The sequence below is a fragment of the Mizuhopecten yessoensis genome, unplaced genomic scaffold (genome assembly GCF_002113885.1).
Source record: "Mizuhopecten yessoensis strain PY_sf001 unplaced genomic scaffold, ASM211388v2 scaffold10591, whole genome shotgun sequence".
NCBI classification, from domain to species: Eukaryota; Metazoa; Mollusca; class Bivalvia; order Pectinida; family Pectinidae; genus Mizuhopecten; species Mizuhopecten yessoensis.
The window spans coordinates 1,317,268-1,330,994 of NW_018408623.1; the positions used below are offsets into that span (position 1 = coordinate 1,317,268).

General features: G+C 37.1%; 1 protein-coding gene across 6 annotated transcripts in view; it reads right to left on the bottom strand.

Moving 5' to 3' along the window:
* Nucleotides 1-13,727, bottom strand: part of LOC110461243 (muscle calcium channel subunit alpha-1-like) — a 153,769-nt gene that overhangs the window by 113,691 nt on the left and 26,351 nt on the right. For all 6 annotated transcript variants that reach the window (XM_021514637.1, XM_021514636.1, XM_021514634.1 and 3 more), the window contains exons 2-3: nucleotides 12,739-13,117; nucleotides 7,446-7,551 (exon numbers count right to left, since the gene is read on the bottom strand). In XM_021514637.1, the coding sequence (XP_021370312.1) occupies nucleotides 7,446-7,551; nucleotides 12,739-13,117 (485 nt within the window). The remainder of the gene's footprint in view (nucleotides 1-7,445; nucleotides 7,552-12,738; nucleotides 13,118-13,727) is intronic.

The window sequence follows — 13,727 nt, forward strand, 5'->3', positions numbered from 1 at the left end:
GTAGCAAGGTAGACACACTGGAGGTGATCTGGTGTGTAGGTGGCATGCAACCCTCCTAAGACATGTGCAAATCATTTACATACAATAAGTAACGTTAGTCGACTCCAGCTTGCATTGTTTTGTTGCCCATTTTTCTTGGCCAGAAAGCAGCAGTCAATATATACAATGTGACTCGTGCTACAGGTTATGAACACTGGTGCACATATCTCCAACCCAAACACCATTACCATCACTTCTATCCTTTTTTCCTAGCTCCCTTAAACCTATGGAAGCAAAGCCAATTAGAACCCAAAGTGTCAAACATACGAACAGTCCACACTTAGCATCTGTACACAATATCGGGATACTGGCCAGAGACACCATGTCTCCTGATTAAGCAGTCATGACTTGGTACCTAGAACTGGTGAGAAATAGGGGACATCCTGTCTTTAAAGAGCAGAATGAACAATACATTTTAAGTTCAAAAATTAATTTTAGCTTTTAAAAAATCTCTTTCACACATTTTTGCTCCTTAAATATTGTGACATAAGTTCAAAAACTATGTATATTAGTGCAAGTCATTCCCATGTGGCCCTAAAAACTTAGTTGTCACCCATGACATCGCTTCCTGGGATTAATTATTTTCTGACAAGACCCTAATGTCTTTTTATTTGGTCTTGCCTCAGGAATTTTATCAAAGGCCTTTGGTATGTTTTTAAAATTAAAAAGTATGTGTTAAAGAAAGTCTGTGTTAAAGTTAACAATGTTCTGAGAATAAAACTGATTACCATTAGGGTGACCTGAGGTGATACAAGACACTTCAAACTACACTGTATGACAGTGCGTGTAAAATATATCTATGAACAGTCTATTGCCAGAGGAAGTTTGACACCTCTGTCCTCTATCTGTCGTCAGAGGTCTAGATCCACCTCGTGCACACCGGTAACAAACACACAGGTAAACCATCGTTGCTTTAGGGGGAAAAGTCACATCTCTATCACTACAAATTAAACTGATGCTATCAAACACATAAACATCATTATTTAAACCTCAAGACAAATATAAATATGTAAAGAAAAACGAAGGAATCTTATCTACCCATAGAAATGCTCAAGCAGCTCCAGGCCATACATGCTTTGTAACAAATATGTCAATTGAGGCTTGACATTTTATATTGTTGCCACGTTAAAATGAAGATAGGGCAATAACTGTTGTTTTACATGCATGAGAGCAGAAAGGAAATACTGACTATTTATTTTTCTAAGGTTGATTACCAAGTACAACTATATCTTAAGTTGAATGGAATTCAATTCTGTCATACTTATACTATATTTAAACGTCTTTTGACGTCTTAAGTATGTGTACTCCTGAGTGATTTATGATGTCACAAATAAATTCAAATCGACTGAAGAGCCCCAAGATGGGCGTAAGCGCAAGCAATTACAGTCTTCATGGTGTTTTTTTTAATTCAAAGTATTTATGAAAACAGCTAATGACAACAGTGAGTTTTGGATTTTGTGACTAGGAATATTGCTTGTTAAACATATTTGTGTGGTTCATATTGGTGTAATATTTACAGTTAAAGTATGGGGTTGAGGGATATAGCAAGTTTCTGGTGTCCCGAGACCAGGTCTATTTCCCGAGGCGAAGTTAAAGTTAAAGTCTTGGCTTGAGGAATATAGAAGGTTTCTAGTTCCCTCTCGGCTTTGTAACAAAAACTTGGATCTTGACCACACTTTTATTTGAAGATTCTATCAAAAAACTTTGCTGGTGCAAATTTTAGACTAGCTGAAGCACACAAAGGTTGAGACAAGAACTTTGGTTCCAAATACAAAACCAGGACATTTTAAGTATTGCCAGCTTACACATGATGAAAGCATGACTAAGTATACTATGCCTATATACAAATAAAGAAAATATGACAAATACTGCCAACATACAAAAAGAGAAGCTTAAACTATGTATGGCCTATGTACAAAGAAGACACCAACACTATGTATGACCTTTGTACAAAGAAGACACCAACATTATGTATGGCCTTTGTACAAATGAAGACACCAACACTATGTATGGCCTATGTACAAAGAAGACACCAACACTATGTATGACCTTTGTACAAAGAAGACACCAACACTATGTATGGCCTTTGTACAAATGAAGACACCAACACTATGTATGGCCTTTGTACAAATGAAGACACCAACACTATGTATGGCCTTTGTACAAATGAAGACACCAACACTATGTATGGCCTTTGTACAAATGAAGACACCAACACTATGTATGGCCTTTGTACAAATGAAGACACCAACACTATGTATGGCCTTTGTACAAATGAAGACACCAACACTATGTATGGCCTTTGTACAAATGAAGACACCAACACTATGTATGGCCTTTGTACAAATGAAGACACCAACACTATGTATGGCCTTTGTACAAATGAAGACACCAACACTATGTATGGCCTTTGTACAAATGAAGACACCAACACTATGTATGGCCTTTGTACAAATGAAGACACCAACACTATGTATGGCCTTTGTACAAATGAAGACACCAACACTATGTATGGCCTTTGTACAAATGAAGACACCAACACTATGTATGGCCTTTGTACAAATGAAGACACCAACACTATGTATGGCCTTTGTACAAATGAAGACACCAACACTATGTATGGCCTTTGTACAAATGAAGACACCAACACTATGTATGGCCTTTGTACAAATGAAGACACCAACACTATGTATGGCCTTTGTACAAATGAAGACACCAACACTATGTATGGCCTTTGTACAAAGAAGACACCAACACTATGTATGGCCTTTGTACAAATGAAGACACCAACACTATGTATGGCCTTTGTACAAATGAAGACACCAACACTATGTATGGCCTTTGTACAAATGAAGACACCAACACTATGTATGGCCTTTGTACAAATGAAGACACCAACACTATGTATGGCCTTTGTACAAATGAAGACACCAACACTATGTATGGCCTTTGTACAAATGAAGACACCAACACTATGTATGGCCTTTGTACAAATGAAGACACCAACACTATGTATGGCCTTTGTACAAATGAAGACACCAACACTATGTATGGCCTTTGTACAAATGAAGACACCAACACTATGTATGGCCTTTGTACAAATGAAGACACCAACACTATGTATGGCCTTTGTACAAATGAAGACACCAACACTATGTATGGCCTTTGTACAAATGAAGACACCAACACTATGTATGGCCTTTGTACAAATGAAGACACCAACACTATGTATGGCCTTTGTACAAAGAAGACACCAACACTGTGTATTGCTTATGTACAAATGAAGACACAAACACTATGTATGGCCTTTGTACAAATGAAGACACCAACACTATGTATGGCATTTGTACAAATGAAGACACCAACACTATGTATAGCCTTTGTACAAAGAAGACACCAACACTGTGTATTGGTTATGTACAAATGAAGACACAAACACTATGTATGGCCTTTGTACAAATGAAGACACCAACACTATGTATGGCCTTTGTACAAAGAAGACCCCAACACTGTGTATTGCTTATGTACAAATGAAGACACAAACACTATGTATAGCCTATGTACAAATTAATAGACAGGAATATATATGGCCTTTGTACAAATGACAGGAATATATATGGCCTATATTTACACAGAATTGTACAAGTGAGAAGACCATGACTGCTAACAAGGTAACCAGGAATAAAGTAGCGTTTTTGCATTTTGCCGGAAGCAATGTGATGCTGAAGAGACTTGGAAGCTGTGTTACAATGGAGACTGGGATTGTCTGGTGACCAACCATCTGGCAGATCAATACTATACTATTATGTCCACAGGTCTGCCTGGACATCTCATTATCACTGATTGTGGTCACCACAATCACCTGGTCACCTAGCATCACACTCTCACTACTGGTTCACCACAACTAAATTATCCGAGAAACCCCTCCAGGACAGCACCAGACCACAGACCAGTCAGACATTTCTTAATGTGTGTAGGCTATTACCTACATCTCACATCCAAAACACTTAGTCAAAGAATGTACGTATATCGTACGCCGGCTGGAAAGATTCTTTGATTTTTATACAACCTCATCAGCATAACTAAAAGGTTCTCATATTTTTATTTATTGGTATTTTTTTCAAAGATATTTTAATGTTCAAAATATTTCAAAACTTGACTCTTCCATTACCCAAAAATGTTTCATTATCTATACAAGAACAAATAAACAAAAACACAAAGTAAACACTTTTCCAGCAGAACATCATGGTATTGCCATTCCCTATTTTTATGCTTCGGTAGATTGGACCTATAGCATCCATCAGTAATATAAATATAGAAAGAGAAACTCAAATAGCACATGAAACTTGCAGGAAGTACGGAGCTCACCAGGTGGCACCACCTGTCTGTGGAGGTGATTCAGCTAAGATTCAACTCTCTAGGTCCAGGGAAGATAAAGATTCATGTACTCTATTGGCATATAATTACTTACACATACTACTGGAATGTGTACTGTAAGCAATTTCAGAGAGAGCATAATATACCAAAATGTCTGTTGCTCTCGGTCAATGCACCAGTAAGACCTGGGAGATAAGAATATTTGTCAATCTCCGTTAGCGAAGATTTAGTTATGTATTATTAACAATGTACGCATGGCAACCAAAATGTGTCATCTGTGAATTGTAAAGTCTCTGAATCATTATAGCTACCTTCCAACCCAATGTATCACCAGACAACAATCATCTGTAAAACATGCAATGACAAAGTATAAGAATTTCAGTCCTACACTGTTTCCCATCCTCACATGGCAGCTTACCAAATTTATCGAAAATGATTTGGCAAATTTTTCAAACACTTATTAACATTTGTATACCGAACTGGACAAATGCGATACAATCTTTTGTTTCATCACGGAATCAGCCTAATAAAATCCTGTATTTCTCTCCAAAAAATATAAGAAAAATGTATAAAATAAATTTTCTCTGAATTCATACCAATGAAGTCCCTCCATACATTTTATGTCAAGATGATGGTAAATTTGATATATGAATATGATGATTATGATGATGTAGGTCTACGATGATGATATATTTGAAGTACAACAGTAATAATTATGTGTACAGCTGTAATGAATGAGCCATAAACTATCTTGACAACTTCAGGCTAACTGTTTGTAAGGAAGACAATAAACTATCTTGCAACTTCAAGCTAACTGTTTGTAAGGAAGACAATAAACTATCTTGACAACTTCAGGCTAACTGTTTGTAAGGAAGACAATAAACTGTCTTGACAACTTCAGGCTAACTGATTGTAAGGAAAACAATAAACTTTCCTGACAACTTCAGGCTAACTGTTTGTTAGGAAGACAATAAACAACTATCTTGACAATTTCAGTCTAACTGTTTGTAAGGAAGACAATAAAATGTCTTGACAACTTCAGGCGAACTGATTGTAAGGAAGACAATACAAAAAATCCAGGACCTTAAATCCAATATTAATCCAGACATTATTTTACGAAATTCCACAAATGCCTTATTTCCATTTTTATATTAAATATTGGGTTATCTTTGACTTTAGAACATTGTCAATTAAGGACTGGTTGTGTGATTGGTTGCTAGGACATGCTGGTTGGGTTCTGGGATTACAGAGTGGCGCCACTTGATGATAGTACCAAAACAAAACACCAGTCTTTGGTATGGCAAGTGGAAGCCTCCAACATTCACTTGAGCATGAAAAATCATGTCAACATTGCTTCATTATTCATATTGTAGAGAAATTCTCTATGTTGGAGTCGAGGTTACACTAGCAAGATGGTAACATGGTGGTGTACAGGGCTAATTTGACAACAAATCCCTAGTAGACCTTCCCATGTCATGAAAACCCTTTGCAGAACTTCCCTCACCATAAGAAGATCCTTGTATGCCTTCCAGTACCATTCAAAACTCTTGAAGACCTGCCAATGTGACTATCTATATGCCTTATAGCATTTCCCCCGCCATGACTGGCCCCTTACAGACCTTCTTCTACCACGACAGATCCCTTGTTGACCTTCATGTACCATAACACCCACTTTAGACAGATCCTTTCTTGACCTACAGGTACCATAACAACCACTTTAGGACCTTTTCACACTGAGGAAGATCCCTTAAAGATCATTCAACAAATCAGAGACTAACTGTAGACCTTTCCACATCATGAAAGACTGCTTACAGACCTTTTCAAACTGAACAAGTCTCCTGAAGCTTGAAGACCAGCCCATATGTACAATGTACCATGAAAGGCACTTAATAGACTTTCCCAACAATAACAGACCCCTTATAAATTAGTAGCTAGTAGATTTTCCTGTACCATGACAGACCTTCTTGTAGACTATCCAAAACTTCAGGTTTGCTGCTGAGCATATTTGGAGTGTAACCTTGCCTCATTATACAGACAGGCTTTATGCAATATAACCATGTGTGGGCAGTCCCCATGAAGCTGTATAACAAATGTAACAATCAGGACAGGATTGACAATCAGGCACAGACAGATCTCACAATAACCATCTGTCACGGTACATTTACATCTATATAAACATTATTGATCTCTGATAAATGATCAATTTATTAATATCATCGCCATTTAAATAACCTATTAAGACTACAAAATAGCATAAATGCTGATGGCTGTGTGAACAGGAAAAGTCAGGAGTGCAGCCTTTGGATATTGACATAGGTCAGACAGTCTGCGACATATAGCAGATACGATCATCAGACAAGGTACATTGCAAAATAAAACGGAACCAATCCCAATATTGAATATTCATTGCTTCTGAAAATATTTTTTTTTGTTTATTCTAGAAAACAAATTGATAGAATAAAGACGAAAAATTGACAACAGCCTCCTCAAATTATCAGAAAAATATTTAAGCCCTGCAAAAGGTCTCCACTCCTACAATTCACAAGTATGATTGGACAGTACATGTTTTCAATTATGTCATAGACTGTTATTGGATCTGTAGAATAGATTATTAAAGAAAAAATAAGCAGAAATACTTAATCACTTTATTTTTTGTGAGAAATTAATTTTTGTATTACTTGCCGAGGAGACATATTTCCATATTTTAGATCTTTTGAATCCAGTTTTTATAAATATTGAAAAAAAGCATTCTCTCAATGTAGAATTCAAGCTTAAAGGCTTATCATGAGTTGAATTTGTGCAACTGGCAAGAGTACATTCACATACACTGGATATAGATTCTCAAGTATGATAATACGTCTTGTATGTCTGCAGCTTGAACAACCTTGAATTTCCAACCAAGCGGAGGAACATGTTTTTGTTTTATGTGTGATAAAGATCTTAGCAACATTGATGAATATAAAATATAGGACTATATCCTTACATGATCATTATTTTATTGAAATGGATAAAAAAAAAGTGTTACTTACCAATGCCAAATTGACTTCATTGGAGTCGGCTTCTGGATAGGGAGTGTAAATAGCTAATGCCACACAGTTGGCAAAAATTGTCAGCAGAATCAGGTATTCAAAAGGCGTGCACGTGGGTTAAGGAAAACATTCAAAATATCAAAAAAACATATTCAAAATAAATTAATTGTATTACATATATTTTCCTAAAGTAGAGGAAATATTGAAATATAAATATATATTGAATAGGTACTTGAGGGAATTGATATTTTCTTACAGAAATATGGGGGGGGGGGGGGGGGATATCTTATTGTTATATAAATTCATTAACTAAACACAGTGAAAATCAGTTAATTCTCAACAGCGAAAGAAAATCAAGTACCCATTATCATGCAATAGTTTGTTGGATCCCAGACAAAAGCATACATCACTCTCAATAAGCTGGCTATGATTGGCTCTGTCGGTGTTGCCATGCTCAATATAAAACACAAGCTATTACCAGACAAAACAGATAAAAAATTAATTTTGGTAATCTGGTTTAGAACTTTTCTTTTTCTGGATCGCTCTAAATAAATAAGAGAACCTATTTATCTTGCAATAAGTCAAGGAGACCAACACATAATCTCTGAATCAAAGTATGGGGTCGGGCTTATTACTTGACAACCAAATATACAGAACGGCAAAATAAAAAAAATTGAGTCAACTACAGTTAATCTTAAAATGATGCAAAATGTAAATAACTAACCCTTTCACCTCAGGTAACTTTAGTAGCCATATATTTATCTGGGTGAGCATATCAAAATATAGGCATTCTAGTGTGTCCCTTTTGTACTGCATTTGCTGCTCATCTATTGTGTCCCTTTTAAACTGCCTTTGCTGCACAGACTATTTTGAGCATTTAATTGATCAGGTTATTGACCCCCCACATAGGAATACAGTTCCGTTTCTCTTCCAGCACCAATGCTGACCAAGCGACTATGATCAGAAGATTCAGCCTACATCTTCTTACTTTTGTTTAACCGATGAATGTTCTATTAGGGAGAGTTTGGGATGTACAGACTCCTTGTTGTCAAGGACAGTCTTGGGGGAGGACATTATTTGTCTGTAACGTCGGTCCAGGCTGCTGTTGCTAAGGAACATCATACAGTGCTAGACCCTGATCTCTGTAGCTGGCAGCCATGAGATTTCCTTGAAGACCAGGGGAGTCTTTATACCACGTGCAATCCATGCACAAGGGAAGATCTGGACTTGTCCAAGAACATGACCATACCCTGATGTGCATTAAGAACTATCCTACAGATGCTGCATTCACCCATTGCATTTGCCTGATGTGTAATTGCAAATTAAATTGTTGTCAAGTCCTAAACAAAATTGCACAGTTGATTGTGCAGTACTTTTGGATCTATTGGAACATAACCTTTTTTTAACTGTGTTCTTTGCCATTTCCATCATCACATGTACAAGGAAATGATTATGCAAGTATGAAAGTTGCACTTCCCATTCCTGCCTCGACATGGTTATATGACGCTATCATTTTAGAGAGGGACTTTTACCTTCCCTATGGCATCAAGTTTTTGGACAAGAAAGCAAATATTCAATGGATGAACTCCTCATTGATTAGTGACCTGACCTTGCAGGGTACCTTGCATAAGAAATGCATTGGCATGACAACAACAGTCAGCTTAAAAACGCATGGTATTGTTTAAGGTTGATTCTTTAAAAGCTTATACTGTGGAAACTGAAGGAGGATATGTATAAGGATTGGCAGAGACAGCATTTTTAAACTATGCTTTCTTAAACTCATCTTTGGAATGGTCATCATTGACAGCTTGGTCACACATCAGTGATTTTGAATACTGCATGGTCAGACAGCAACCCCAGTTAACAAAATTGTTAAGTTTCAAGGGACAGAGTCCAAATTGATAATGCAACACACTTTCTTTTGGCAATTGCATTCCTTTTCCCTTTCTGTTTACCAATACATATATATCATTTTATAGCATTTCTACTGAACTGCAACAGATATAGTGGGCTTATTATCAGGCATGGGCTTATTGGGGAACAATCGGTGGTAAAGGTTTTATTTTTTGTCATAAGAAACCTGACATAAGGAACCCAAAAACTTTGCAAACTGGTCACATGCGAACGCTGTCATCAAGCCTAGTTGTGCATTCTAGCGGAATTGTATGCCAATACCATTTACACTGTCATTTGTGTAGTAATTTATATATATACAAATATGTCTTTTGATTCTATTGTAGGCTGGTTAAATACATTTCAAATATGACTACTGGATCAGAAGATGTCAGGTGTATCTAGGAGAAAACACATCTGGTACATACATATGTTGTGTGTTCGGTCTTTACCAACAACGCACATTGTAATTATAAACCACAACATATATTGTGTCTTGTGCCAAGCAATAAAGTACAATTATACCCACAGCTACTTCTACCTTTATAAATGTCAAAACTCTAATCAAGACCAATTTTGTGAATGAAAAAAACACCTGTTGACTTGTTTTTCAGCAGACCTGATTATAATTATTGATCAAGTAGAGGTTCAGCATCACTTGTTGGTATTATCACATCCCACACAGTCTCCGATAGTGGGTCAATGGATTGCCAACAAACAGTGCCCAGTTTTGCTCACATTTAAGTTATGTCAGTGCCATTAGAATAAGTGACAGTCAGTGTATGGTATGACAAATCGCCCTAGACTATTTAGCAGGGAAAGCCTGCAGAAGTCAATAGTGATCTGTAACATTAACTATAACTTAACCCATATAACACACAGAATGTTCCCTGATAAGATATAATGGGCACAGATCTCATCACTCTTGTAACCTCTAACCATAATCATTCACCGTCCTATATCCCCTAACCATGTCTATGAACCGTCCCATATCCCCTAACCATGTCTATGAACCGTCCCATATCACCTAACCATGTCTATGAACTGTCCTATATCCCCTAACCATGTCTATTAACCGTCCCATATCCCCTAACCAAGTCTATGAACCGTCCCATGTCTCCTAACCATGTCTATAAACTGTCCTTTATCCCCTAACCATGTCTATGATCCATCCTATATCCTCTAACCATGTCTATGAACTGCCCTATATCCCCTAACCATGTCTATTAACTGTCCTATATCCCCTAACCACGTCTATGAACTGTCCTATAGCCCCTAACCATGTCTATGATCCATCCTATATCCTCTAACCATGCCTATGAACTGTCCTATATCTTCTAACCATGTCTATGAACCTTCCTATATCCACTAACCATGTCTATGAACTTTCCTATATCCCCTAACCATGGCTATGAACCGTCCTATATCCAATTACCATGTCTATGAACCGTCCCATATCCCCTAACCATGTCTATGAACCGTCCTATATCCCATTACCATGTCTATGAACCGTCCTATATCCTCTAACCATATCTATGAACCGTCCTATATCCTATTACCATGTCTACGAACCGTCCTATATCCCCTAACCATGTCTATGAACTGTCCTATATCCTCTAACCATGTCTATGAACCGTCCTATATCCACTAACCATGTCTATGAACCGTCCTATATCCTCTAACCATGTCTATGAACCGTACTATATCCCATTACCATGTCTATGAACCGTCCTATATCCCATTACCATGTCTATGAACCGTCCTATATCCCCTAACCATGTCTATGAACCGTCCTGTCTCCTTTTACCAGGACTATTCACCATCCTGTTTCCCACTTATCATAAACCTATTGAAATTATGTTGAATCCGTTACATTCTGCAGACATGCAATTTCTCTCACTTCTATACAAATTTCCACCAAAAGTTCTATCATATCTCTTCAAGGTTAACTTGAACTTTTAAATAATGTTTGAATTTGTAATAAATTACAATCTACAGCACGCCCTTAAATGACCCTAGCTGTTAATCATATAATAGGACATAAAACACAAACTAACTTTAACTAAATCTAGTTTTCTTCCTCGTTATGCCTAGATTTTTCAGTAACTGAACAAAATGCTACTATAAACTGCGACCATGATAAAGGAATGTGGAAATATCACCTAACTGAAAATGGTTAATTACTAGGGTTTGTATTTATATGTGATCAGCCCACACTCTGGCTGCCTTGCCTGGATAGTTATTGGAATAATTCTACAGGTACCTACAGAATAAATTAATAAAAGGATATATGCCTACTGAACTGTTAACCTTTACACAACCAATCCACAAGCATTTATTGACGCAAGTACTCAATGGCTGATATTGAGTTTATTTTATGTGGAGCAGACTACATGACCCCTTCTGACCTTAATTGCCACAAGAAATTAACGCATTCACCCCTGCAATTTCATGACGGACTATATTCCAACCTTTGAATTGGAAGAGTTTAAATATGTCTTCAGGGGTGAATGAATTAATACCAGTAATTATAGATGCAGATCAGACCAGAAAAGAACCGATGTCTACAAAAGTTCATACTCGTCATTTGCCTTATTATAGATTGCCTTTGCACATTGCTGTCATGGCCACAGTATATTACCATGGTGATGGTTACAACAATGCTATGCTTGGTCCTATTCTATCTATCTCCCTTTTTTTCCAATTAAGAAATCATTGATAAGATTTGTCAACTACTGATTTAATTTATCCACAAATGTGTCGACATTTCTAAGCAGGTGGCCCATGGTCAGAGGAGAAGTAATCGTTAGATGGAGCTACAATTGCGAGAGTCCGTTGTCTGCAATTGTAGATGTGTCCAGCACGTATATCAAATGACTACAACTGAACATCCCCCCCAGTATATAGCAACACTGTAAATCCCATGACATTCTTGGTTTACACAAAATCTACCATCAGCCTAGAAAGAGAATTAATATCCTGCTGAATTTGAAACTTACATGTTGTTTTGAGTGATGAGTTTCAGATCATCCGGTGCATTGTGATTGTCATGTAATTTTTTCAGATACTTTTCACACACAGGGTGAGGGGAATATCAGATTAATATTTGTCAACATTTTCCCAATGAAATATGCATTTGGTCGACATGTCTATAAACTACATATTTTTTTTTTAACAAAACCGACAACACAAACATGCATCAAGGTAAATAGATAGGAATGTAAAAGCACTTAAAAATCAAAATGCACTTGTGCTAATCATGATGTAAAGAACTCCAATGCACATCACCCCAAAGTGACAAAGCCTGGTTGTATTTCCATTCTAATCACAGAAGCCACTGATGGAATTCCCTGTGAAATAATCCTATATATTATGCATGATGTTTTCAGAAAAAGGATATCTCCATTCCACAACTCTAATACATAGCTTTCGTATAGGATTTTGTAAGTTCAAACAGAACAAAGCACGTTGCGGTCTGACATTTTGGTTCTGCTGTTTGCGTGCGTTGGCGCGTTTACGTGTCATTGTGGCAGCGGCTGTTGTGGCAGCACCGAGTGCCACGTTCCAGGCAGGGCTAAGTGGCTTCTTTTCGCCTGATGTGGGGGTGATTTGAGTGACTCCACTCCCCTGACTCTTTGGTGTGGTGGGCGAGGCTGGCTGTAGCGGGCCCGACCCTGGCCCCTGTCCCAAACCTTGGCCCCCAGCGTGCAATTCCTGCGGTTGATTCTGTGGCAGACTTGGCAGAGCTGGGTTACTGTGGTCCCGTTCATAATTCCCTCCTGAAACACACAAGCACAAAAAGTTAAGTTCATGATTCCTGTTCTTCTGTAACATGTTCAAATATGTCCTTCTATATTTTTATCGACTATGCTACATCAGTGAACAGGTTATGATCAAAATTGTATTGTCATCACCCAAAAGGAGGGTTCTAGAACCGTTAATAAATCTGATATAGGATGGGATTACAGGATATAGGTGTTTAAATGCAATAAAATAGGTCAGTTTAGCTCTTAACTGTTAAACAAATACTACAGATCATGTCAAAAGGATTGGATTTATTCATTTATTAACTTCAGAATCATAATCGATAATCAGTTTGTAATCGAAAGTAGTAAACTGATTACATAATCGGTTTATAATTTTATGGGACTGAAAACTTTATTATAATGAGAACACTATACTGTTGCATCAATAGACAGAGTTGTAAACTATAAATTAGGTCTCATTCTTTAATAATGAATGGACTTCAAGCAATTTTTATGCAGTTTTGTCAATCAATCATAAGAATAAATGACTTTCAATGACACTTTGATGTCAAAAAACAGATTATATTGATTACGGAATTAAAAATCAATAATCGGAATTGGAAAAGGCAAACTGATCAATTGT